This window comes from Ursus maritimus, unplaced genomic scaffold, assembly GCF_017311325.1.
Source record: "Ursus maritimus isolate PB19 unplaced genomic scaffold, ASM1731132v1 scaffold_22, whole genome shotgun sequence".
In the NCBI taxonomy this organism is placed as follows: domain Eukaryota; kingdom Metazoa; phylum Chordata; class Mammalia; order Carnivora; family Ursidae; genus Ursus; species Ursus maritimus.
This window is the reverse complement of record NW_024424675.1, coordinates 46378826-46404952: the sequence shown is the minus strand read 5'-3', so window position 1 is coordinate 46404952 and position 26127 is coordinate 46378826. Positions and strand designations below refer to the sequence as shown.

At 56.5% G+C, this 26127-nt stretch overlaps 1 protein-coding gene across 1 annotated transcript in view; it reads left to right on the top strand.

The window, feature by feature from the left end:
- The first annotated feature begins 8978 nt into the window (after positions 1 to 8978).
- TAF4 (TATA-box binding protein associated factor 4) overlaps positions 8979 to 26127 on the top strand; it is a 34157-nt gene continuing 17008 nt past the window's right edge. The window contains exons 1-12 of the mRNA XM_040637874.1: positions 8979 to 9036; positions 9527 to 9664; positions 13193 to 13359; positions 14527 to 14646; positions 17102 to 17221; positions 17928 to 18050; positions 19901 to 19990; positions 20485 to 20730; positions 22790 to 22937; positions 23313 to 23427; positions 25331 to 25500; positions 25799 to 25929. Coding sequence (XP_040493808.1) covers positions 8979 to 9036; positions 9527 to 9664; positions 13193 to 13359; positions 14527 to 14646; positions 17102 to 17221; positions 17928 to 18050; positions 19901 to 19990; positions 20485 to 20730; positions 22790 to 22937; positions 23313 to 23427; positions 25331 to 25500; positions 25799 to 25929 — 1626 coding nt within the window. The remainder of the gene's footprint in view (positions 9037 to 9526; positions 9665 to 13192; positions 13360 to 14526; positions 14647 to 17101; positions 17222 to 17927; positions 18051 to 19900; positions 19991 to 20484; positions 20731 to 22789; positions 22938 to 23312; positions 23428 to 25330; positions 25501 to 25798; positions 25930 to 26127) is intronic.

The following is a 26127-nucleotide window of genomic DNA, read 5'->3' as shown; positions in this document are numbered from 1 at the left end:
GGAATGTACTCTTCATCTGTGGGCACGGGTCCGCCTCTTGCAGTCTGACTGCTAGTGGGTGTGCAATGGCGCCCCACGGCTTTACCTTCGCGGTCCCCTTTCTTGGGGTGTAGTCTGTGTGCCGCAACGTTGACCCTGTCGAGTGTATGGTTTTGTGAGTTTTAACAAACGCATACGTTGTGTGATTGTCACTGCCCTCAAGGTGTAGACCCGTCCCCAAGCCCCTTTGTAGTTACCCCTGGCAGCCACTCATCTGCCCTGTCACCCTGTCCCTGAGAATCTTGCCTCTAGAGTCGTGTAGTGGCAGTGCTCTTGTGTGTCTGGCCTCCTTCATTGGCGGGAAGCTGCTGAGACGTTGCAGGGCGTTGCGCGTGCCCCCTAACTGTGGCGTATGGTTCGTGCTGCGGGTTGGCTGCATTCTGGCCATGCTTTGAATGGTCTCTTACCAGTCTGTGAGAGTTCATCTGTATCCCGGTTACCATTCCTGAGAGGCCATGTGTGTGGCCAGGGTGCTCCTCACCGATGGCCGACCTTTTCTCTTTCTTCGCCGTGTGGGGAGTGGGGTTCTCGGTTCTCATATAGCTGCATTGACCTGTCTTCTCTTTATGGTACGCGGCTTTTTGGGTCATGTTTAATATGCTTCTTTCTTTCTTTCTTTCTTTCTTTCTTTCTTTCTTTCTTTCTTTCTTTCATCACCAGCTAGGTCAGCTTTTTTTTTTTTTTTTTTAAAAGATTCTCTTGATTTATTTATTAGAGAGCGAGCATGCGCACACACGAGAGCATGAGCTGGGGAAGGGGCAGAGGCAGAGAGAGAAGCAGACTCCTTGCCGAGCAGGGAGTCCGATGGGGGGCTCGATCCCGGGACCCTGAGATCCTGACCTGAGCTGAAGGCAGACACTGAACTGACTGAGCCACCCAGACACCCTTAGTATGCTTTTTCTAACTCCGAGGTCATAGGGATATACCCGTTTTCTTCTGACATCTTAGCGTGTGTTTCTGCTGCTACGTCTTCCGTCCCCGGGAACTGGGAATCGGGCTGTGTGTGGTGTGGCAGAGCTCGCGCTGCTCACTCGTTCTTCAGCAGACCGCCGCCCAGCGCTCTTTTCTTTGAATGGGCCTTCCTCACCTCGCTGACCTGTGTGTCCCCTCTGCAGCATTGCAAGGTTTATACGTGCGTGTCTGCTTCTGGGCTCTCAGTGGCGCTCTCTTGGTTTGTCTGCGTGTTTTTCCCTCGGTGCTGCCGTGTCTGTAGTGTGGCTGTGTGTTCGCTCTGGGGCAGGACCCCGCTTGCTTATCCGCGTCTGTTCATCTTGGCATTTTGTCTTGCTTCCGCATTTGTCCGTCAGTTGGTGGAGGCCCATGAAAGCTTGTAGTTGCTTTGATTGGGATCCTGCTGACCCGGGTTGGTTTGGGGTGGATTGACGTCTACGGTGTGGTGTCTGTGTAGTCATGAGTAGGGTTTGTCACCACCCGGGTTGGTTTGGGGTGGATTGACGTCTACGGTGTGGTGTCTGTGTAGTCATGAGTAGGGTTTGTCACCACCCGGGTTGGTTTGGATGGACTGACGTCTACGGTGTGGTGTCTGTGTAGTCATGAGTAGGGTTTGTCACCACCCGGGTTGGTTTGGATGGACTGACGTCTACGGTGTGCACCCGGGTTTGTGTAGTCATGAGTAGGGTTTGTCACCACCCGGGTTGGTTTGGGGTGGATTGACGTCTACGGTGTGGTGTCTGTGTAGTCATGAGTAGGGTTTGTCACCACCCGGGTTGGTTTGGGGTGGATTGACGTCTACGGTGTGGTGTCTGTGTAGTCATGAGTAGGGTTTGTCACCACCCGGGTTGGTTTGGGGTGGATTGACGTCTACGGTGTGGTGTCTGTGTAGTCATGAGTAGGGTTTGTCACCACCCGGGTTGGTTTGGGGTGGATTGACGCCTACGGTGTGATGTCTGTGTAGTCATGAGTAGGGTTTGTCACCACCCGGGTTGGTTTGGATGGACTGACGTCTACGGTGTGGTGTCTGTGGAGTCATGAGTAGGGTTTGTCACCGCCCGGGTTGGTTTGGATGGACTGACGTCTACGGTGTGGTGTCTGTGGAGTCATGAGTAGGGTTTGTCACCGCCCGGGTTGGTTTGGATGGACTGACGTCTACGGTGTGGTGTCTGTGTAGTCATGAGTAGGGTTTGTCACCACCCGGGTTGGTTTGGATGGACTGACGTCTACGGTGTGGTGTCTGTGTAGTCATGAGTAGGGTTTGTCACTTCGTTTAGGTCTTTTATAGCATCTTTAATCAAGTGTATGAATTTTTTTCCGTTTGGGTCTTGCACATGTTTTGTCAGATTTATTCCGGTTGCTGTAAATAGTAGTTTTTAAGAATTGCATTTTCAGGGTGCCTGGGGGGCTCAGTCGGTTGAGCGTCTGACTTTTGATCTCAGCTCAGGCCTTGATCTCAGGGTCGTGAGTTCAGGCCCCACGTTGGGCTCCATGCTGGCGCACTGGGCTCGGAGCCTGCTTAAAAAGACAAAACAAGAGTTACGTTTTCTTTTTGTTGACGGTACATTGAACCGTGGCTGCATTTTGGATGTTGCTCCATGTCTAGCAATGTTATTAAACGCTTTAAATAAAAAATGTGTGTGTAATATTTTTAGGTGTTCTGCATGGAGAGTCCTGTATAATTAATGACAATTTTCTTTCATTCAGACTCTTATGCTTCCAACTCCCTGGCCTGTCCTCTGGGCTATGGGTTTGCTGGGGTCTTGGGTAGAAGGGGTGATGACTGGCATCTGCAAATTATTCCTGATTTCAAAGGGAATGCTTCCTAAGATTTGCCTTGCAGATGATAGTTCGTAGATTCCCTTCATCAAGTTAAGGAAGCTCCTTCCCATTGCTAATTTTCTGAGGTTGTTTGCTTTTTTTGGAGGGGATATTTATTCTGTAGTCAGGAATGGATGTCGAGTTTATCAGAGGCTTTTTCTGCCAACTGTGAGATTTGCCTTCATGTTACTTAAAACTGAACAGTGTTGCTTGTCAGCACCTTCTTCCTCCCACCTGCTCTCTCCTTCCTTGTCCTCTGGCTTTTCCAGCCGTACCCCCATACTTCCTGGAGAGTACTGAAGCCATCAGCTAGGAGCCCTCAGCTTCTCCTTCCCAACTGCTCCGGCCGCTGGCCTCCTGGCCCCTCGCCCCTTCTGCCTGGGGCCTTGGGGCCTCGCTCTCCTGCGCGTGGATCTCAGCCCTCTGGGTCCCCTTTCTTTGCTCTTCCCCACTGACCCTCACTGTATCCTTGTCCATGTTGCTGGGACGAGGTGCGTTCTGCCTCCCCCTCCTGGTGGTTAGGCCCCAGTCCTTCCCATGTTGCTATGGTGCTGCTTTGTCCGTGAAACCTGTTAGTTCCCTCATTTTAGGTCCAGAAGTTTCCCCAGGTTGTGTGCTCTTACACTGCTGAACAGTTCTCCTCCATAGCATCGATTGACCATAGCATTGGTCAGATACGGTGGGGTTCTTGGCTAGTGCCCACCTTCCCCACCAAGAAGGAAGCTCCAGGAGTGGGTCCCACAGCTGTGTTTCTGGTTTTTATTGGTGCCTGGTGCATCCTGGCACGTAGTAGGTCCTCAGTGGGTATTTGCTGGCTGATGGAGTGAACGGGTGTAGTTAGGCTGCTCAGAGCCCCTTGTTTGGCTCCTTTCTCTTCAGTGGTCTAAGTGAGGTCGCAAGGGGGCTTGAACTCTGGAGAGCTGAAGTTTTGCTGTATATCACGTAAAGTGCACAGCATCTGCCTCCTGATCAGTGTCCTTGAAATCGTGCAGCGTTAGCACCGTCTACAACTTTTTCACAACAAGCAGGGCGCTCCGAGTAGCTTAGCTGCTGCAGACCCAGGCCCTGGGTGGGCCTCCAGCCTGGCCCCCTGAGCCTCGTTCTGTGGTGCGGACAATTCCAGATTAGCCCCTCTTCTCCAGCCTCTCTGGCTCCTGCACACTAGCTAGCTGAACGCGTGAGAGAGCACAGATGCTTGTCTTGGTGCGGACGGGCCTGTGGGTTTGAGATTCCAGAAGATGATACTGGCCGTCCGAGGAAGCAGATGTTGCTGAGTAGAATGCCATTGTGGATAACCCTGAAAGGAAGGGTTCGTTCCTATTTGCTTACTGATCCAGACAAGGATCCAGAATGTTCTTCCAAAGCATCCTGTGCGTTCTCTGCCTTGGTGTTCGTGCAGAGTCGCCTGTCCTATTTGCAGAGCTGCTCGTGGGATCCTGGACGTAAGCACGGCTCCCTGGAGAGAGGCGGGTTCTTCAAGCACCTGCCTCCTGGTGGCTCTGCTGTCGCGCTTTGTGACTGCATTCCTGAGGTTTTGCTGGGAGCAGTTACTTGTTTAGTCTTTGTTTATTTACATATGTTTCACACTGGAAAGAACTTAGGGTGAATAACAAAAGTACCCCTACTAGGAGAAGAGAAAGTCAAGAGAAAGTCAGGGACAGGGAAATGAAGGAAAGGCACGGTGGACTGGGGATGAGGGCAGGAGTGACCCACGGCTGTTCTGCTGCTGTGGGTGGGATAGGAGGGACACAGACTGGGAGCGGAGCCTCCTTGGGTCCAGGCTGAGGGGACACCACCGTAGTGCCTGCGTCTGTGGGTGAAGGAGAGTGCAGTGATGTGCGAGCGGAGAAAGGGCCTTTAGGATTTTAGACTGAAGAAGAGGTGTTAAATGCGTTCCGTCTTGATCTAAGAGTTCGGGAAGGTTGGGGGAGGTTTTCCTGGGGCTCCCGGAGCAGGAATGCAGGGAAGCCCCCGAGGCCCCCGGATTTCAGGGGTTTTGAAGAAGTGGGAAGATGGGAAAGTGGTGCTGGCGGACTAGCGGGGGCGGAGGGGTGCTGCAAGGAAGGCCTGCTGGAGCTCACGGCTCCTTGCCCACACGCTGCACACGTGCTAGCAGGGACGAGGGTGTTAGGCGAAGCGTGCTGGGCAGATGCGAGCGTACCAGAAAGGATGGGGCCGCCGGCTCCACGTGGGGGGAGGGTTCCAAGGCTGTGATGCTGGAGGAGAGCCTGGCATCGGTTGGGGAGGCTGCGTTGCCTTCCTGCCCTGTTGTCAGGGGAGTCGGCCGTGTCCTTTCTGGGGTCAGGGTTTTCCCTACACCTTCCAGAAGAGCAGTGACATCTGCAGTGCTGCTGGAGCCACAGGGCGGGGCCACGTAGACCCTCTTGACTCCTTGGTGTTTAGTAAGTGTCCGTGAGGTGCAAGGCCCCGGCCATCCCTGCACACGTGAGGCAGAATGGAGTGCCCAGGACTCGGCGTGGGCAGGTTCTGCAGAAGAGAGCTCTGCCTTGGCTCCGAGGGTCTGTGATGGGGCCAGAGGGATGCGGACAGTGCACGGGCTGCAGGGCGGCACTGGAAACCTTGAGTGGTGGACCTTGGGGAGGAGGGAGGTAGAGTGGCCCCAGAGGGCTGAGGGGACCCCAACCCTCCTGGCAGCCGGTCACCCAGCACTTGTTTTATGGTTTTAAGTGACAGTGATTCTAATGCTGACGTGGAGAACTGTGGACAGTGGAGCGCTGCGTGTCTCCTGAGACAGAAACACCCTGGGTGCATATTGACCATAGTTTTTTTCGCTTACATACATAACTAAACACGCCCACGGGACTGTCACAGAGGTCGGTCCCATGTGTTGCTCTGCAGTTGTCTTTTCATGTCGTGCAGCAAGGACACACATCCCCGCCAGTGCACAGTTGGAACGCATTCCTCTAGATGGTGCGTGGTGTCTCGGTGTGGACACGGCCTGTCGGCTGCACCTGTCCCCTGCTGGGCAAGTGTCTCACTGTGCAGAGACCCACGACTGCGGTCTCTGGGTCAGGGGACGTGCGTTACAGAATTGGGGCTCAAAAGAGCCCCTCGCCCAGGACGGTATGCCCTGCCCCCACCCGGTGCCATAGTGGATGCAGGTGAAGAGAGCTATCTTGTAATTGGCCTGTCTCTGCTTAGTAGTGAGGCTGAGCATCTTTGCTGTTTGGTCTTTTGTGTTGCTTTTGGGAATCACTTGATATGTTCTTTGGCCACTTTTTATTTACTAAAAGAAAATTTTTTGGAGATTTTATCTTCAAGTAATCTCCACACCCAAGGTAGGCTTGAACCCATGACCCTAAATCAAGAGATGTGTGTTCCACTGACTGAGCCAGGCAGGTGCCCCTTGGCCACTTTTTGTAAAGTAGTTAAGACATTTGTGGTTCTAGGTAACTTAGTCAACTTTTTGGACAAAATTCTGTTGATTACCAAAGTTCTGCCTGTCTGGACACGTTTGCTGCAAGAGAGAACCCATCCCCCATCCACGGTCTCCTCCCCCAGCCCGTCCCGTGGCAGATGGTTCTGCTGGGCTGTGTGAGCATGTGTGCACATCTGGGTGAGGTTCGCAAACACCGTGTCTGGAGAGTTCTAGGGGACCAACTGCTTTACAGCGTTCCTGTCCTGAGCGTCATCAGGATGACGGGGGAGAGGTAAACGTGATAGGTTGTGGAGTCCTGACTGAGCCAGGCCGTGGTCTGCGTGGACCCCCGAGGTGGTGTTTCCAGGTGCCAGTGACCCGCCTGCCCTGGGCTGTCGTGTTTCTCTTTCACGATGTGGAGTTGGCGCACAGCGCTCTGTTCGTCTCAGGTGCACGGCGTCGTGATCGGCAGCTCTGTCACGCTGTACTCACCCCGGGTTTGGTTTTTTTGTCTTAATCAAACATTTCAGGTACTTTCTCTAACCTTTAGCATTTGAAAGCATTGACAGCGCATAACACCAGTTCTTTCTGTGTGCCTCAGCCAGAGAGAACACTAGCCGCTGATTCTGTTTTCCTTGGCCAATGGCCCCTCCGCTGGCGGGGCTTGTTTGCAGCTGGCCTGCGGACTGTGGCTGGAAGCCATCTTCTCCTCCCTGCCTCCTCGTGCGGACATTGGAAGGCGGCCTGTGTGGGTCGGTCCTGCCCCCAGGGAGCTTACACTGAGGGGACACAGCCTCTGGGAGCTACAGACACTGGGGTGGAGCCTGGGAGACGCTGGCTCACCTGAGGAGGTGTGCATGGGTTCTGACGATGTGGGCCTTGAGCTGGCTCCAGAGGGAGTGGGGAAGAAGGAATGTTCTAGAATGAGGCCCTGTGGTAGGCAAGGGCTCTGCAGGCTGGTGTCTTCGAGGTGAGGCTGCAGAGGGAGCACGCCACGGAAGGGCCACCTTATCCCAAGAATGGCGGGAAGCCACCGAAAGCTGTTTGGCAGGAGGGTTCTGAACCACCAGTCAGCTGTGAAGGGAGTTGGGTGTGCTGCTGTGTCAGTAGCTCATCATGTGTTGTCTGTACTTTTCCATTTTACGGATATGCCAGAATTGCTTGTCCTTTTATCTGCCGGTACACTTTTCGGTTGTTTCCAGTGTTTGGCTCTTACACATAAAGCTGCTACGAATAACTTGTGTGTAAGTGTAAGTCTTTGTAAGGGTGGCTCTTCCTTTTCTCGGGTGAACACCTCAAGGTGGAAGGGATGGGTCCCACGGCAGGGTGTGTGGGACTTCGTGGGTTGCTGCAGGACGCGTTCACAGCAGCGGCGTCTGGTAACTCTGGTTGCTGCACACCTGCGTGGGCGCGTGGGATGGTTGGAGTCCTGCTTGTGGTCGTGTGGCGGGTGTTGTCGGGATGTCGCACGGGGGATCCATTAGTGTGGAGCATCTTCATATGTGCTGATTTGCTGTGTGCCTTTGGTGAAATGTCTCTGAGTCTGCCGGACATTTTTGGGAGAATTCCATGTTGTAGACACAAGCCTTTTCTTGGACTGTGCCTCACAAGGACTTCCTTTCATCCTGTGGTCTTTCATTCTCTTAGTGTTTTCTCAAGGGCAGAAGTGTTTAATTTTGATAAAGTCCACTTTACCAATTTGTTCTTTTTATGGGTTGTGTTTCTGGTGTTGTATCTAGAATATCTTTGCCTAATCCAAGGTCACAAAGTTTTTTCCCCCATGTTTTCTTCTAGAAATTTAGAGTTCTAGGGCTTATTACATTTAGATCTGGGATCCATTTTGAGTTGCTCTCGATAGATGGTGTGAGGCAGGGATCCATGTCCATGCTTTTTGCATCTGGTTGTTCACTTGTTCCCCATTTGTCAAAAGACTGTCCTTTTCCCATTGAATTGCTTTTGTACCTTTGCCAAAAATCATCAGTTGTCCGTGCTTGTACAGGCCTGTTTCTGGACTCCGTTCTGCTCCATTGATCTGTTCCAACTTTACACCAGTGCTGTCCTGCCTTGATCTCTGCAGCTTTCTAGCGCATCTTGGAAATGGGCAGTGTTAGCCTCAACTTCATTCTTTCTCATGGTTGTTTGGTTACTCTAGGACCTTGTGTTTGTATACGAATTTTAGAATCAGCTTGTCTCTTCTCACACGAAGGGCTGCTGGGATTTTGGTGGATTGCATTAATTTTCAGGTGCATTTGGGGAGAGTTGGCATCTTAACCACTGGCTTCCCCAACCCGTGAACAAGGCCTGGTAAAGCTCTTTGCTTTGCGTCTGCCTTTGCATTTCTCAGCCGTGTTTGTAGTTTTCAGTACATGCTAGGATGATTTAAAGTTCATGATTTGTGTTGTGCGGGCAGCTGCACGTGCTGGAACATGAATTGGGTCAGAAACTTCATCTTTAGCTAACTATTCAGAAATGCAGTAATGTCACTGCTCCTCACCCTTGAGCAACAGCATTTCCTCCTGTGTGATTCTTGCTTTGAGCCTTGAATTGCCCCCTGTACGCATGAAAATGAAAACGCGTAGGAGTGAACAGGCTTTGAGAGAGCGATGCCCTGTGTGTGTACTGTAACAGCACAGATGCCGCCTTAAGGAAGCAGGATGAGCTTCGGGGAGAACAGAGCCCCAGATTCTGGGGGGGGGTACTTCATGCCCAAGGTCGTGCCCCAGCACGCTGGTGGGTCCTGCAGCATTGTCTGGTGGCACTCCAGGAGCCCAGGGGCAGTTTTCCGGAAATGATGGTCAACTTTGTGCAGTTTGTGGACAAGTGTGGGGAGCAGAGCTGCTGGAGCGGTGAGGCTGTGATGCTGAGCAGCTGCTCTTGAAGGACTGAAACCCTGGGACCAGGGTCCGGGTCAGCCCCACGTGTGGACCCTTTGGAGCCAGCACCCCGGCAGCGGTGCAGACCTGGAAGACACAGGAGCCCTGCCCACAGGCGTGCCTGACCCCTGCTCCCCCACTTTCTGGAGTCACAGTTCCCCCGGGGCTTTAAAAGGCAGAGAGCCACAAGAATAAAAGGGACCCGTGGGCCGTGATTTACGTCAGCTTTAGCAGTGTCCACACTAGCTGCGGTGTGGCGCGGGGGCCTGGGGCCGTTGCCTTGGGCTCCTGGGCCTCAGGGACGTACCTCTTCCTTCTGCGGCCACGGCCCAGGGCCGTCAGGTCCCTGGCCCTCCTCACCCTCCGAGGCTCTTCCTCACGGTCCAGACTGCGCTGTGGTGCGCAGCACTCAGGAATGAAGTCTGCAGCTGTGTTTCAGACTGAGCTTTGCCCCTTTTCTCAGCTCCTGTCCTGTGCTGGTTCTGGCTTTGGGGGACAGTTTCATTGTGCACGTGGTTCACTGTGGAGGGCTTTGCCTTTGGAGTCTTTGTGGACTCCCGTCGCCGTCTGACAGGTGACAGCACTGGAGAGCCTTGTGGTGGTGAGGGCAAGGGCGGAGGTCTGGTCCCTGACCCGGGCGACCGTTCCCTTCTCCTGTCATCACAGCCCAGCCGTTCCCCCGAGGGAGGTGCCCTCGCAGGCCCGTGTATGAAGGGCTGTGGCCGGCCAGGCAGGGGGACGGTGTGGAGCCCACAGCTCCCACTCCCTGACTCCCGAAGCTTGTGTGGAGGAGCGTTCCCCAGAAGTGATGCCTTCCAGGTGGAGGTTCCCAGGCGAGTCCAAAAATGCCTGTTTAATTTGTAGCGTAGCTTTGGCTGACCTACATTTTGGTTAAAAATACAGTAAAAAATGTTGGTATGAAAGGGATCATGGGAACTGTAACATTGGGTAAAAACCTTGAGTTTATCTTAAACTCTGGTGCTTGAGGAAGGCTAGGATTCCTTTTGAAGAGCTGGCGGTCCCCTCGATGCTGAGTGGTGGGGACAGCCCGCGTGGGGTGCCCCGGCCTCCCACACGGGCGGCGCCAGTGTCTTGTGCGGGTGAGCGCGGGAGGCCCGGGCTCTGCCAGACAGCGGCCTTTGGAACTGCCGGCAGGGCGTTCATGCTGCACGTTGTAATTAAAATCTGAGCTTTCACAGCAACGAAACCCAGAAAATAGCCCAATAGCCCAAGCAATGAACAAATTATACATTTGTCTTCAAGTATCGTGTAGCTACTGGAAACTGTGTTTTTGAAGAATGTTCAATGACATGGAAATGGCTCGAGATATAGGTGGTGAGGGAAGGAAATGCCATGGCCCGCGTTCTCATCACCTCCATCCAAACGCATGTCCTCCACGCGCACGGTGAGTGGAGGGCGCGGGATTTCAGATTTCTCTTGTCCTTGTGCGTCCCCGAATTTCTCAGGTTTGCTGCACAGACTCCCTGTTCTCAGTGAGGTGTTACAATTATTAGAAAAGAACACCTGAGTTCTTGTCTGTTTACTCGGGGTGGCGGCTCCTGCAGACGGGCTGGTTTTGGCTTCTCCGTGTCCTGAGCACATGTGAGGTGGCAGCTCCAGGGGGAGGCCTGTGCATGGCTCCTGACCTTGCCTGTGAACTGCCTTCGGGGATTGGCCATCTCGGCTGGACAGGCTCTGAAGGGTCTTTGGAAATGGAAGGTGTGTATTCTGTGTCGGGTCAGACGACGAAGCCTGCCGTGTGCAGTTCCGCTTTCGGCTGCCTGGATGCGTGTGTGCAGAGTGCGCTGTGGGTGCGTTTGTGAAGAGGACGCTGTGGTGTGTCAGGTGGCCCCCTCCAGGCCCTCTTGGATCCCTCGCAGGCCGCGGTGGCCCCATCTATAAGGGGGCCTGGGCCACACCTGCGGGAGCCCTTCCTTGAGCCCAATCTTGCGCCTGCAGAGGGGTGGTGAGGGGGTGGCCTCCCGGTGCTGACTTGGAGGCAGAGTTCTGTTTCTTGGCCTTTGTAAGAATAGACAGTCCACAGCAGCTTATCTGTTTGAAATGAGTGGTTACAACTTTGAAATGAGTGGTTACAACGAGAGTTTACAAGATCCAGGACTGTGATAGTGTCATTAAAATGTGCCGTTTGATGCAGCTGTTGGCGTTGTGATTATCGCCGGGCCGTCGTGCTTTCCGCCTGATCAGTGACTGTAGTGCAGTGTAGTCGGGGACACTGGGGGGAAGTGTGTCTCCAGAACGGTGCCCGCCCCCGTGTGCACATGGCCTTCCCTCGGCCTCCGGAGCAGCGTGGCTGTTCTTGGGCTCAGAGGCACTTGGGGCCTTGGCAGCTGGTCCTTTCAGAGCAGCTGCGTCTGTCGTTCTCACGTGTCCACTTCTGCCCCACGTGGACATACTTTGAGTGCCGACGTGAGGTGAAGTTACCTGCTCAGGGTCCCAGGGTCGCTTCCTGGCACCCACTTCGGTTGTCACCGCAGGCATGCAGCATGGTGGGTGGCAGCTTTCTCACGCTGCTGTGGTGCCCAGCGTGCTGCCTCTGCTTCATTCGCCGTTAGCCACGTTGCTATTTCATGAGTGTTTCTTATTTAAATATTCCATTAAGTTTCTGTGGAGGGGATGCTTTAAGCAGAAAAGCACCTGACCGTTAAAGCACGTTCATCCACTGCCCTTTAACGAGCTTGAGGCTGGGGTGCTAAGTCACAGGTGCCTTGCTGTCCCCCATCACTCTTCCGTGGCATCAGCGACTGGCTTCCCGGAGTCCTTACGAGGAAGGAGTGGGGTCTCCGGATGGAAGGGTGACTGGTGACGAAGGAGTGCTGGGCTTGAGAGATTGGCATCAGGAGGAGTTGGCCCGGTTTGCTCTTTTGGGGTCCCCAGTGTGCTCACGGGTTCCCAGGTCTGGCAGATTTTAGCAGAGTGAGTTATTTGCAGCAGCTGGTTTTTGTTTTGTTTATTTAAACTTCAGTGTGGTTTATTGTAAAAGGGACGTTTTGGAGGGAAGCTTACTTATGGGGCATCAATGTGGTTCCTTTGAATCAGCGGTTGTCGATGTGAGCCCAGGGAGAGGCTGTTATGTTTCCATGTCATGCTGGCTGTCGAAGGAGCCAGGACCCAGAGGTTCAGGGGCTCCTGTTCGGTTCAGGAGGGAAAGCCCTGATGCATGCTGCTTGGTGTGAGGCTCACAGAAGGTGCTCGGCCAGCCCCTCCTTCTCAGAGAGGACCCCCTTCAGTCCAGTCTGCGGGAGGCCGGTCTGCACGCGGTGGAGGTGCCTCCTTTCCTGCTGGAGCATTGCGGCCCTGGGCTTCTGTTGGGGCCTTGCGTGAGCAGGAGTGTGCTGTTTGTTACTCACTTTGTCCTGGGAAGTGTGAGTTAGACACTAAAATAGATTATTTCTAGTGGAATCTACAACATAATTGGTAGCTGGTTCTTGAAGCTAAAATTAATGCCAAATCTGACTGATTGGACTTGTTTTCCAGTGATTTAGCTCCAGCTCCGTGAAGTGTGAGTGGTTGTCCCTGTCTGTCTGTGTGGTGGGTGTCCCGGGCTTCACAGGACCCCAGGCTGTGGGCAGACTGTGTCTTCCACTTCCCAGCCTGGCCCGCTGGGCAGGAGAAGAGGCAGGGTGGAGAGGCCAGGCTGCCCACCTCCAGAGACGAGGAACGGGGCTAGGGGTGCTGTCACGACAGCTGCCACCCTAGGAACCTGGCCATGGCTGGGAGCAGTGGGGTGAGTGCTTGGCAGCCTGGTGGGGACAGTGCCTGGCCGTGGGGCCCTGTGACTGGCTTCCTCCCCAGAGGGGTGCGTGGCCCTCTCTGCAGGCCAGTGCAGGTAGCTGTGGGGCAGGTGGTGTGGCCTGTGGAAGGTTTGCTGCCTGGCCGACTTCTGAAAGAAGACTTACCTGCTGCTTGAATCCCGGGGAGAAAACCTTGTGTGCTTTCCCGTCTTGGATGCCGTTTCTACTGGGAAGTGTGTTTCGTGTTTGGAGACTGCATGTCTTACAGCTTCTCCTTTCTTCTCAGAGCCGCCAGCCTCCCCTGTGATAGGGTCAGCGCCGTCACCAGCCTTGGGGGGGGGGCATGTCTCCTGACGCCAGGTCTCCTTTATCCCCAGGTATGGTCCTCGTGCGGAGCGAGAACGGGCAGTTGCTAATGATTCCTCAGCAGGCCCTGGCCCAGATGCAGGCCCAGGCCCACGTGCAGACCCAGCCTCAGACCACCATGGCGCCCCGCCCTGCAACCCCCACAAGTGCCCCTCCCGTCCAGATCTCCACCGTACAGGTGAGTGCACGCGTGCTGGGCGGTGGCAGCCCGTGGGGTGTCTGGCAGGTGTTCTGCGAGGGCAGAGAGGGGCGGCCACGCGCCACCCACCGTCGGGAGGCTCTGTGGAGCTGGCTCTGCGTCCGCACTCAGCGAAACTCTAGCCTGGTTGCCTGGACTCTGTCCTGTCTCTTCCCTCCTCTCCCCGACTCGCCTCCTGTGCCTCTGTCTCCCCTTCTGCAAAGTGAGCCCTGCGTGCCTTGGCTGTTACTGTTGGGGAGGCTCCTCTCGTCAGGAGATTGTGTGAAACGGCACCCCTCCCCTCCACACATGCGGCTAGGCCTTTGGGGGTTAGCTCAGGGATCTCTCCCTGGAGATCAGGGTGGGGAACGGTCCCCCAGTGCAGGCGTGCTTTGTCCACATCCCAGCTTCCGTTCGTACGTGTGCCAGCACACTACCCGTGTCTCCTCGGTCTCCCGGTGCCTTAACTCTGTAGTCCTGACTGGTTGGCCAGTTAGTAACTGAGGTGGAGACTGGTGGGGGCTTGACATTCCTGTGATGTCAGCCATGTCCCCTGTGGAGGTGAAGCCCTGCACTGTAGACAGAGGCTGCGGTTGGGCTAGGAGACCCACATGGCGCCCCCTTACTATCCGGCACAGCTCGGAACAGTGTGCGCAAGGCCCGTGGGGCCGTGTGAAGTAAGGTGTCACTGTCACTTGTGCGTGTTACCGTCTGACTGCCAGCGCCACCTTGCTCGGGACTCGCGCCGTCTTTCCATCGGCTGGAGGTGTCATTGGGCCACCTGGTCAGTTCTGCAGCAGTGTGACCCATCTTTACACCCAGGGCGCATGCGGCTTGATTGTTTCAGTGCTGTGAGTAAGAGCGCAAGAAGCTTGCATGAGGACTGTTTCCCAGGGATGCGCGCTCTTTAAAGACCGTGTTTGGTAGACTTGGGTGAAGAAGTCTCGCGATAGCTTTATTACAGTACCTACGTATTTTGGTCGTACACTTTTCCTCTGGTAAGAAAAGCTTAGAATCGGGATGGCTTTGTTGACAACTGTAGCTTGAGGCCTGATGCGCCGGACAGAGTGTCCGGTTCTGTACTGGAGGGTCGATTCTGCTGTGCCGGGTGGCGGGGAATTACTGTCACCTGTTGCTCCTTTTAGATGATGCTTGCTTATTTTTCAGGCACCTGGGACCCCGATTATTGCACGGCAGGTGACCCCAACGACCATAATCAAGCAAGTGTCTCAGGCCCCGACGACGGTACAGCCCAACACGGCGCTGCAGCGCTCGCCCGGAGTGCAGGTGAGGTGGCCGTGGGTGCGGCACCCTCCGCGTGCAGCGGGGCCTCGCGGGGTGGGGTGCTGGGTGCTAAGCCAAGCTTAGCAGGAGGGCGAGTGTTTTTTCTCTGACTGCTGACACAGGACAGCTTAGGCTTCCCTTTCTTTAAAGCCACGTGGGTTTTTATACCAGCAACATGTTTAAAAGCTTCCCGCTCTGCTGGAAGTGTAATTAGAAATGTCACCTTGTTGATACTTAAAGGCATCTGTGAAGCAGAGGAATCCGTGGTTGGGATGGTGCAGGTGTGGCGCCCACGGCCCTGTCAGTGCTGGGGCGAGGGTGGAGGTCCCGTCTGAGAACCCGGCTCCTGTGGCTCGTGTGCGCCAGTGGGTGTAATTCCCACACCCTCTTCCTGGTGAGGCACAGACAAGTGAGGGGTCAGGGGCTTCCGGAACGGGCCTCTCAGGGCCCGCGTGCTGGCCACCCGGATGTCCCGCCTGCCCCGCAGCCTGTGCCCTTTGCCAGGAACGACGCCCAGTTCCAGAGACGTTCCCTGTCAGCCTGCTAGGGTTGGTGTGCGTCTTTGTTCTTAAAATGGTGCCTTCAGTGTAGGAAGGAGAGTGCCCTGGAGCAGGTGCTGGGCCCTCTTGGGGGGTCGTTTGGCTCAGCCTCTGATCTGGAAAGCTGAGGAGAGGAGCCGTGCACAGGCGAGGCTGGCTACTTCTCTTAGAGGGGAGGAGACCCCCTGGTCAGGGCAGCAGCTGGGTCTGGGCAGCGAGGTCGGAGCAGCTGGAAGCCACGTGGTTCAGGTCTGTTCTGTTCTTCAGGTGTTTGTGTGTCTCTGTCAGGAGTGCGCGGCGTTAGCCACTTTGTGCTGGGCATCTGCTGGGTGCGTGCCAGGACTGCGCTGCCGTCGTTGCTAACCCTTGTGCCATTCCCACCGCGGGGCTGGGGGTAGGGTCTGTTCCCGTTGCCAGAAGGAGCGCACGGAGGCCGAGAGTGGCGTGGGATGGCTGGGGGTAGGGGTGGGCGGGAGCCGGCCCCGCCCCAGGGCTCCCCTTGCTCTGGTGGCACCTTGTCTTCAGGTGCTGTTCAGTGTCTACATGGGTGACGTCGCTCTCCGAAGCCTCTGGAGGAGCACACGGGAGCTAAGCGGCGGCCGGCACGGGGCACAGGGACGGGACGTCCCGGGCTCCATTTGGTGGGCATTGAGTTTCAGTTACAGTGAAAGGCCCCTTTTCTGGCAAGGTCCCGAACCTCACAGTCCATTTTTGCATCAAATTTAGTGGAAAGTGAATTTATCAAAATAGGCAGACACCGTCTTGGTATCCTGTAGGGAAACACGCGTTTGTCAGACTGTCGGAAGGGAGTGCAAGGGGTGTATCTTGAGGTAGAGGGAAACCCCGACAGGATGAGAAGTACCCTAGCTCTTTCTGGGCATCCAGAAGCACCCCCGCTGTCCCCCCGGCCACCCGGAGACAGCTGCTCGGTGCGTCCTCCCACGCCTGCTTTCCTTTGAAGCGTGTGTTCGGCAATTCTGGTTGCAACAGTGGTGCGTGGGAACGTTACGGGTGAGAGAGGACGCGCGGGCTGTGAGGAGCTCACTCGCCATCTCCTCCCGCTCACACTCGTCGCGGGAGACCAGTGCCCGCAGCCGGGGTCCCTGGGGGCCAGAGCGGACTTTGGCCGGTGCTGGCATGGGTTGCAGCTGCTGCCCGCTGGCAGACCAGACACACGGCACGCGGGTGTGCTCGGGGACGTGGTCTCCGCGTGCAGAAGCCGCAAAAAAGTAACGTTTGGAAGGTTGGGAGAGACGTTGAAGGCTATATTTATAAATTGGAAGTGTCTAGGGAGACAGACCAGTAAATATTGTCGTGATGGTTCACGTGGAATGAAACCTCGGGTCGCCAGAGATGGTGTTGGTGTCTAGCCGCCATCGGCCTCCATGAGTGTCTTCAGTAAAGCAGCCCCTCCCTCCTCACACACACTTCCCCTCGGGGTACAAATCTGCTCTGAAAGCCCCTTTCCATGATGTTTCTTGATGAGACCTGCCTGTGGAGAACAGAGTGGCCGGTCTGGTGGCAGAGGCACAGCCTAACCCCCGCCCCCTGCCCTGAGGTGACACTGGTGACATCCTCACGTCCCCAGCCTTCCGTGTCTCTAGTCCCTGCACAAGCCAGGTGACGCATTTTCAGTTGTAGTTTTTCTGTTTTGCTTTTAATTTCTGGGAGAAAAGATAATTTACCCTGGTCCCTGTGGGACTCCCAAGACTGGCCTCTGACACGAGGCTGGGCCCTGTGCTGGGCTTCCTGGCTCACAGTCTTTGGCCAGGTGCGCCATCTTACTTCCCTCGGCGCCCAGGTCTGCGGCCCCAGTTCTGTCTGGGGCTCCACCGGCTGTGGGGTCTTGTTTCCTTCTGGGGCACGTGAGGGCTGGCTCTGCGGAGCCTGTGGTCACCTTGCATTTTGGACTCTCATAGCCTCAGCTGGTCCTGGGTGGCGCTGCCCAGACAACTTCCCTCGGGACGGCGACGGCTGTTCAGACGGGGACACCTCAGCGAACGGTCCCAGGGGCCACTACCACCTCCACAGCTGCCACGGTGAGTGCCCCACCCCGGGACTGGGAGAGAGGTGCCCCGAGGTGCCCTGCTGCCTTCCGCCCGCCCGTAGCCTCCCTTCTCCAGGGCCTGGGGACCTGGGCCTCTGCGAGGTGGGTCATGAGGGCAGTGGCCTCTGAGGGGCAGCAGGAAGGCCCTGTCCCCCTGCTAGGCTTTCAGGCTGCACAGAGGTCCACCGTGACAAGAGCCCAAACAGGGGCCTTTGAGGACGGGCCCGTGGACTGTGCAGAGGCTGCTGTCTGGAGCAGCGCCGTATCCCCGTGGCAGCTTCCCGCGCACGTGCACGTCTCAGTCTCTGGATCGTACTTTGTTGGGACTCCCCTCTCGTTTGGTTGCACAGGCTTTCCCTCATCGTCAGAGCAATGTCATAATGTAATTCTTTTTATTGTGCACTTAGATGGACACGGGCTTTCCTCTGTGATAAAGCAACGTTATGCTGAACATGTTAGGGACTCCTCTCGGTTCCACTCACGGTTGTTCACCCAGTTACGTTCCCGAGAGGGTCGAGCTGCTGGCCGAGTGGGGGGCAGACTTCGCTGCCCCGTGAGAGTTACTGCGTTTTCCAGAAAGAACATTAGAGGAGAAATACAGACTTCTTATGTACACACACACATTTCAGTTAACCCAGGCGCTGTGTGGACATCTGCCTTAACGCTTTTTCTTTTGTATCTTTTTAACTTGAATCCAGGAAACCATGGAAAACGTGAAGAAATGTAAAAATTTTCTGTCTACGTTAATAAAGCTGGCTTCATCCGGTAAACAGTCCACAGAGACGGCGGCTAACGTGAAGGAGCTAGTGCAGAGCCTGCTGGTGAGAGCGCGGCCCGGCCGCTCAGCCCGATAGCGTCTGTGGGACACACGGCGGGAGGGTGAGCAGGGCTAGTCCCGTCACAGGTGTGCGCAGCCCGGGCTGGCCTCCTGGGGGCTTCACAGAGAGGCCGCTGTGGGGGCCAGCGCCCCGACCCTTTGTGGCCTCGCCATTTTCCAGCCTGGCCTGCTTCCCAGGGCATCCACGTGAAGAGAGCGGGTCCTGTTGATGCCACTTGAAAGTGTCCTGCTGGCCTCAGGAGCATTTTTAAACATACCTGCTGAAGGGTGTTTGACAGGCTTTCTCTCACATCTCTGCTTTACCTTCTGTAATGGAGAATTTCAAACCTGTCAGAAGTGGAAAACAGAGTCTGGTGAAGCCCAGCAGCCGTCTCCAGGCTTCCCCAGTGACCGAGTCACACCTGATCTTGTGGCTGCTGCACCCCCCCCCCTCCGGCCACCCACCCCTCCTCCCCAGTCCCGAATGTTTGCGGCACAGAAGGCACTTGTTAAAGACAACTGCCACATGTGACCAGCCCACCACACGTGACCAGCCCGCCAACGTAGGGACCCCAGGGGCCCTGGAGAGCCTGGCCGCCAAGCACGGTCCTGGTGCCTCCCCTGCGGCTTACAGCTTGTTCCGACCAGGGCTCAGTCCGCTGCGGGCACTGCAGTCGATGCTCTGTCTCCTCTGGCCTGACGCTCCCTCCTTGCTCTTCTCTTTCCTTTTGATTTCTGTGTTGAGGAAACCTGGTGGTTGACGTCTGGGCTTTTGGATGCTTTCTGTCTTTCTGCTGCTGGGGTTTTTCGGCTCAGGTTCTCGGCTCCCTGGACCTGCCTTCCTGGTGCAGCCAGCTGAGGGTGGGTGGCAGGGGGGGAGACCCTCGCCCCGGGGTGACGGGCTGAGGGACAGCCGTTCTCAGAGACGCCACAGCTCCTCTGAGGGGCTGGCTCTGTGCCTTGCTCACAGCCCACGCTGGTTTTGGTCCCAGTGGAGAGAAGTCGTGCTCCCTCAAGCAGGTGATTGTTTCAGACCATGTACTTTAGTATTTTCAGGAAACTTAGAGATTGAAAAATGATCCTCTTTCCCATGAGAAGCAAGAACTCCTGGCTTTTTGTTTTAATTGTAACAATTCCACCTTCTAATGAAAATTTCTAATGAAATGAATGTCTTTCTCTTTCACCCCGTGGTCTCTTGTCTGTGGTCCGCACCGCCCCCCCTTGCCCAAGGAGCTGGCCGGCTCGTGCCATCCTGCACTCCCCAGATGATCCAGTACTGCACCCCTCCCCCCCTCTCGCATCAGGGCACGAGGACCCCCATTTCACCCTTCTCACGGGACCTCTTGTCACTCTGGACACTGCTGGCTCCTCCCTCTTTGAATTTAGCATTAGTTAGCTCCAGGTTTGACTCTGGGTGTGACCCCAAGCAAGAGGACAGAAGTCAGGCAAAGCTCGTGTTCTCCTGTGAGGACGCCAGGTGTCGGCCTCATCTCGAGGATGGCCTGTGATGTCCCATCCCTGCCCACCTTTCTTTGCCTCCCTACCCTCAGACCGCATTTGCTTTGGTTTCCAGAACAGTCATGTCCCCTCTCATCTGGGCACTCACTTACCTCTGTGCCCTGGGCTTCCTCCTGGAGGCTTGCTGTGGGTCTTTGGGGTAGGTCATTGTCTCTTCTTGTGACGGCATCCCTGACTTCTCCTGTGCTGTCCCCCCCACCCCCACCCCCGGTTCCGCCCAAGACCTGGCAGAAAGAACACTGATTGCCACACAGGACATCAGCACATGCTGAATAAAGAGAGGTGTGTATTAACTTCTGTTCACGGGAGAACTTTGTTGTGATTTTTGTTTTTAAGGATGGAAAAATCGAAGCAGAAGATTTCACTAGTAGATTATACCGAGAACTTAATTCTTCACCTCAACCTTACCTTGTGCCTTTCCTGAAGGTAATTGTGAAGTCGTCCCCCGGTGTCCCCGCTGGGCTTGAGGGCTAAAAGTGCCCTGTGACACTCCATAAGGTTCTCGTCAGGAGGCTTTTCTGTGCCCTGCAAGGCCCCTGACCTTCGCGGAGCTGGAGCACATTGGCCGGGGAGGCGAACACCAGCGGGAGGGCTGGCGGGTGGGGCTCACCAGTGAGGACCCGGGGCTGAGGGGCATCAGGTTGGTCGTCTTGAGTAACCTTTGCTGTCATGACATTCTTAAGAGCATTTCAAACCTACCGCTCTTTTCTCTTTTCTAAACAAATGTTATTTGGTTCTTATGGAGAAGAATGCTGCTTGGTGATGGTAGGGGTTTGGGGGTTTGTGAGTGCATGAGGCAGAGGCGTTAAGGGCATGGTAGAACTCAAGGCTTGTTTCTCAGAGTTGCAAGCCTCTGGGTTTGTGAGGGAGGAACCCAGTGCCCGTGCCGCCGCCGACCCCGTGTCTGTCTTTCCGCCCAGAGGAGCTTGCCCGCCTTGAGACAGCTGACCCCCGACTCCGCAGCCTTCATCCAGCAGAGCCAGCAGCAGCCGCCACCCGCCTCACAGGCTACCACTGCGCTCACGGCCGTGGTGCTGAGCAGCTCGGTCCAGCGCACGGCCGGGAAGACGGCGGCCACCGTGACCAGCGCTCTCCAGCCCCCTGTCATCAGCCTCACGCAGCCCACACAGGTTGGCGTTGGCAAGCAGGGGCAGCCCACGCCGCTGGTATGAAGGCGAGAGCCTTGCCCGTCCCCCCGCTGCCCACCTCTTGAACACACTGGCCACGGCTCAGGGAAGCGTCCCCGCAGTAGGCAGGAGAGCTCCCGCCGGGGGCTGGGTGCTGCCTGAGTAGTTCAAGCACGAACTGGAGGCTGAGGCGCCACAAGGCTGGGATTCCGTTCCCAGGAAGGTGGAATAGCGTGTTGGCTCTTAGCCCCCTGGCTTGTTACCCCTATCGTCTGGGCATGTTCACGGTTTAAATGAACGCAGCGTGTTTGTAGTGAATCTTTAGCAGTTATTACCTTGGATTCGGAGCAGCGGCCCCAAGGCAGGAAACAGTGTGTGTGCCTGGTGACATTGCGTCAGGCAGAGCGTGGCGGGCCTTCTGTCTCAGGGCTTCGAACCCAGCTCTGCAGCCACAGTTTGGGCCTCAGTGAGGAAAAGCCGCAGGTTACCGCTTGCTCGTGTACGGGGTGGGTCCAGTTTTCTGCGTTCTGCGGCTGGAGAAGGGAGGTCTTTGCTGGGGAGAGTTGCATTTTAAAAGTGCTGGGCAGCTGGCTCCCCTTATGTAGAGAGGCAGTTGACTGCTGTTGTTGTTTTTTTAAACTTTCAAGGGGATTTTGTTCCCCTACAGTTAAAAGCCCTCCACAGCGCAGGCTCCCGTGCCCCTGATGGTGGGTTGTAGAATGCGTTTTATCGTAGCGGCCACTTCACAACCGAGCGAGGGGCCCGAGTCCACTAGGCTGCTTGCCCACCTGCTCGGGTGAAAGCTCTGTCTTCGCGCTGACTGCTGGTGAGGGTGACACGCTACCTGGCGGACGAGAGCATCCCGCCTGCGGGGCTGGGAACTTCCGTGCGGGAGGCCGAAGGTGTGCATGAGAAGTCAGGGCTCCCTTACGTCCTTTTCACCCCAAGGGGAAGAGATCTGTAAGTACAGGACTGCCCTAAGCACTGGGGCTAATGTACGCAAAAGGTGCCGTCTCTCGAAGAGAACTGGGTTGGGTAGTCGTCTTTCCTGGAAAGGTTGGAGCTTTGGTGCATAGTTGTGAGTCACCTGCCTGGTGTTTGCGGTTTACGGTCAGAGGCTGTCTTGACCAGCAGAACCCCTTCTGCCTTCCATGTCCTTGGTCCTGCCGGATGTGGTGTGCCTGTTTAGGGGGACAGCAGTGTGGTCAGGCCCGAACCTGGCTCGTTCCCTGCCTTGAAGCCTGTAGAGACACAAACCTGAGGCTTTTCCGTGAGTTTATGGCAGAACCCCACGTGCACCGCCTTGAAGTGGTGGCTGTCCGGACTGTCCTGGGTGGCGTGAGTTTTCACCGGTTCGCTGCAGAGATAGTTTGGTTGCAAGGCACTGCCCCCCCCCCCCGCCCCAGCAAATGTCCCGTAGTCCAGGGCATAGGCAGTAGGTCACCTTTAAAACAGTTGTGAAGCATCTGGCCCCAGAGGTTTTGGGCAAGGCAGTATCTCCCCAGCACGGGAGCACCGGCCCTGCCAGCTTGGGAGCACTGCTGTGTGCAGGGCGGGGCACTAGGCTGGGCACAGGGCCTTAGATGGGTGGCACGTTGAGCAGAGGCAGAGGAGGGAGCGCGCTCCAGCTGGCAGAGCTCCAGGCAGGGCAGCGCCGCGCCGCGCCGAGCGGGTCTGTGATAAGGGGCAGCAGGGACATGTCCGGGGCTGGACTCCGCTCTGTGGGTGTCTCCCCGAGCTCAGCCTCGGGTGGTGAGTTTGGGCAGGCCCCCATGGGGAAGCAGTTGGAGAAGCTCTTCTTTGAGTGCGGAATTCAGGGAAGGACTTGGGAAATCTGACCTCTCCCAGTGACCTTTAGAGACGATGTGGAGGAGGGAAGCAGCCCCCAGCAACTGAGATTTGGGGGGAAGGCCTGTGTTCCCCTCGGCTGAGTCAGCCTCCCTGCACTGACCTCAGGACCTCAGGCCCCACGTGCAGATCTGCCCCAAGAGCTTGCCTCTGTTGTAGCGCCTGATGAGGGTGTCCGGGTCCTGGTGGGGTCCTGGCCGGGGGACGGGTGGGGGCGGGGCGTGCTGATGGGCCCTGGGCTCTGCCTCAGGTGATCCAGCAGCCGCCCAAGCCCGGAGCGCTGATCCGCCCGCCGCAGGTGACGCTGACGCAGACGCCCATGGTTGCGCTCCGGCAGCCTCACAGCCGCATTGTGCTCACCGCACCGCAGCAGATCCAGCTAAACCAGCTGCAGCCAGGTGAGGGCCCCCCACTCAGTGCCGCTAACTGCACATGCTTGCCGGGCGGCCATTGCCTCCTGGCCTCGGCCGCAGGAGGGGCTCCAGGGTCAGACACAGCACTGCTGGTTTGTATCCCAAGCTTCCCCTGTGCGTGAAGAAGCACAGCGAGTTTCAGGAGAGTAAGAGCTTGAGAGGCTATGCTGTTGTCTGTAATTTCGGGTCGGGAGTCCGGCATTTTTACCAGCTTCGTTGCGGCGGGTTAGCAGCGGTGCCCTCCTCTCGGGCCGCCAGGCTCCGGAGCAGCAGCGGCGCCTGCAGCGGAGCCCGCGGTGGCTTCTGCAGAGTGCGCTCACTGCATGTCGGTGGGTATACCGTTGGCGTCTTATGTTGCAGTCCCTGTGGTGAAGCCCGCCGTGCTACCTGGAACCAAAGCTCTCTCTGCCGTCTCGGCTCAAGCAGCTGCTGCGCAGAAAAACAAACTCAAGGAGCCTGGGGGAGGCTCGTTTCGGTAAGGAGTGGGCCTAACCACATTGAGCAAAGCGACCCTGGGGCGTGGGGGGCCGGCTGTGCCGGGGCCGGCCTTGCCCACGTGGCACTGGCCACCTAATTTCGATACTGTGTTCATTCCACGCTTCATTTTGACCTTCGTGCACGTTTTCCCAAGAAGTTAGCCCAGGGGGGTTGTCTGTGGACGTGTAGCAGGAAGTATACCAGCATTCTTTGGTGTAAACGAACTAATAGAAAATCTGTCGCTCTGATGTCATGTCTCAGTATTCTGAGTGTGTCATGGCTATAGTGCAGAGCGCTTCCCTTGCCTGTCTTCTAACTGCAAAACTTCTGGAAATGCTGTACTGTGGGCCTTGATGAGAGCGGGCAAGGGGCTACGTGTCAGGGATGCACAGTACAAAGGCTGCAGTGCTGACGTAGATGACGGAGAAGCAGCAGGAAAGGGCTCATGTCTCGGGGGTTTTCACGGGGCTGCCCCCTCCCAGGCAGCATCCCTGAAGCTGTTGGCCGGTGGAGCAGGGTTGACGTCAGCAGGGTGAGGAGGGCGTTGTGCCTGGGCGGCCCAGCACGGGGGGCCAGTGCCAGATGGGGTGGGGAGGATGTCCATGAGGGAGAGGGCCCACCTGCAGGTCAGAGAAGTGAGAGAGCAAAAGCCACTGGGAACCTGGGTATCTTCCTGCACGGGAAGGGAGTTAGGATGGCCCCCGTGGTGCTGGGTTAGCTCAGGGTTCAGTGTCTGGATGCACATCGGGGGAACGAGACGAAGCTCCTCGCCCTGTGCACTAGAGGCGCCTGGGAGTGGTGGCGAGCACGCCCAGCGCTAAGACCGTGTCTTCTGAAAGCCATTCTGCTGTGACCCAGACACCTTAGAAAGGCTGGTTCTGGGGTCTCTGCAAAGCGAGCTGGTGCATCTCGTTAGGTCAGAAAGCGGTGCTGCGGTGGACTGGCATGCGGCAGAGTTGACAGAAGTTGCCTGGAAGGGCTTCCTTCCCACTGCCTGTGTCTGTAGTGACAGACTCTGCCACTGGCTGAGACGGGAAAGCACGAGCCCATGAGAATGAATAAATGGGAAGCTTACGGGGAAGGGGGAAGCCGTCAGGGATGCGCCGAGGGCTGCAGCTCGGAGCGCGGCAAGAAGGGACCATGGAAACCCAGCCCTCTGCAGGGCTTGTGGGACACTCTTGTCTCAAGGGGAGCGGCCGTCAGTCAAATGGGGACACAGACGTGCTGCAAGACGCCTGGCCTGTGGCCTTGTAGGTGTCACGGGCACGAGAGCCAAGGAAAGGCTGAAGAACGTTCCAGGCTAAGGAGGCTGAAGGGCCATGCGGAAGGGCTGTGAGCGTGGCTGGTGGCCTGCTTGCAGAAGTCACCTGGCTCCGTAGGGGACACTCTTGGGCGCAGGGAGCACATGTGGGCTGTTCCGGGGTGGGGCATGGGGAGTCAGGTTGGCAGCTTCCCTGCAGGTGATTTGGGAAGAAGAGAGTCCTTCACCGTGTATTTTGGCTTTTCCATAACTGCGACTGTTTTAAGAATAAATTAATGCTCTTTGATTTTATAAGGAAGATTTCACTTGGACAAACTTCTTGAAGCTGTGAGGACAGTGTTGCTGGGCTTTGCTCCCTTAACTTAGCCCTGACTGGGTGAGCTCTCTGCACACATCCTCACGCCAGGACTCCTGTGGGGCTTTAACCCCCAGCAGGTCTTCCTTTAAAAGAACAGCTTCACTTTCAAAGAGAACCGCTAGGCTTCCTCGTTCAGGGGACAGCACAGTGCAGGCAGGAGCTGGCAGGACGCACGCCTGGAGGGGTGTCAGCATGCTCTCTCCACGGGGTCCCACTGGGTCAGGCCCCCCGAATGCACCTCCTGACACACCCCTCACTTAGGCAGCGTTGTCTTTTCTGAAGGGATGACGATGACATCAATGACGTGGCCTCGATGGCGGGAGTAAACCTGTCGGAAGAAAGTGCACGAATATTAGCCACGAACTCTGAATTAGTGGGCACCCTGACACGGTCCTGTAAGGATGAAACCTTCCTCTTACCAGCGCCTTTACAAAGAAGAATCTTAGAAATAGGTATGTGGGCGTGCTGCAGCCGTCCCCAGGACCCTGGCGTGCCCGCGCGGCCCTAGTCCTCCCGTGTGCAGCTGCCCTCTGCCAGCGGCTCCCTGGCGGGGCGCGTGGGCCCCAGCAATCACGCCTGGTGCCTTGTCCTGCGTTTTGCCCGTGTCCTACATGGTTGATGTCAGGCAGCTGTGGCGGTGTAGGCCACCCCTCGACACCGGGGTCCTGCCTGGGCTGCCCTCACGTTGCTCTGAGCGGTGAGTCGTGGATGAGGGAACAGCGATGTTTGTAATGTGTTGCCTACCCCCAGGTAAAAAACACGGCATCACGGAGCTGCATCCAGACGTAGTGAGTTATGTATCCCACGCCACGCAGCAGAGGCTACAGAACCTTGTAGAAAAAATATCAGAAACGGCTCAGCAGAAGAACTTCTCCTACAAGGTAACACGCTGTTCTCCCGAAGCGGCCGTGCTTGCTGTGGACTCGCGGTCAGCGCTGCCGGGCAGCCTCTTCCCGCACCAAGCGTCGGGGGCGGCTCAGGAATGTTTCACGGGGCTACGTTTTGGGGGCGATGCCACCTCTCTTAGCCCAGGGTGGTCTCAGGTGCTGTGTGCCCCACACGGGGAGGGAAGCCCGGCC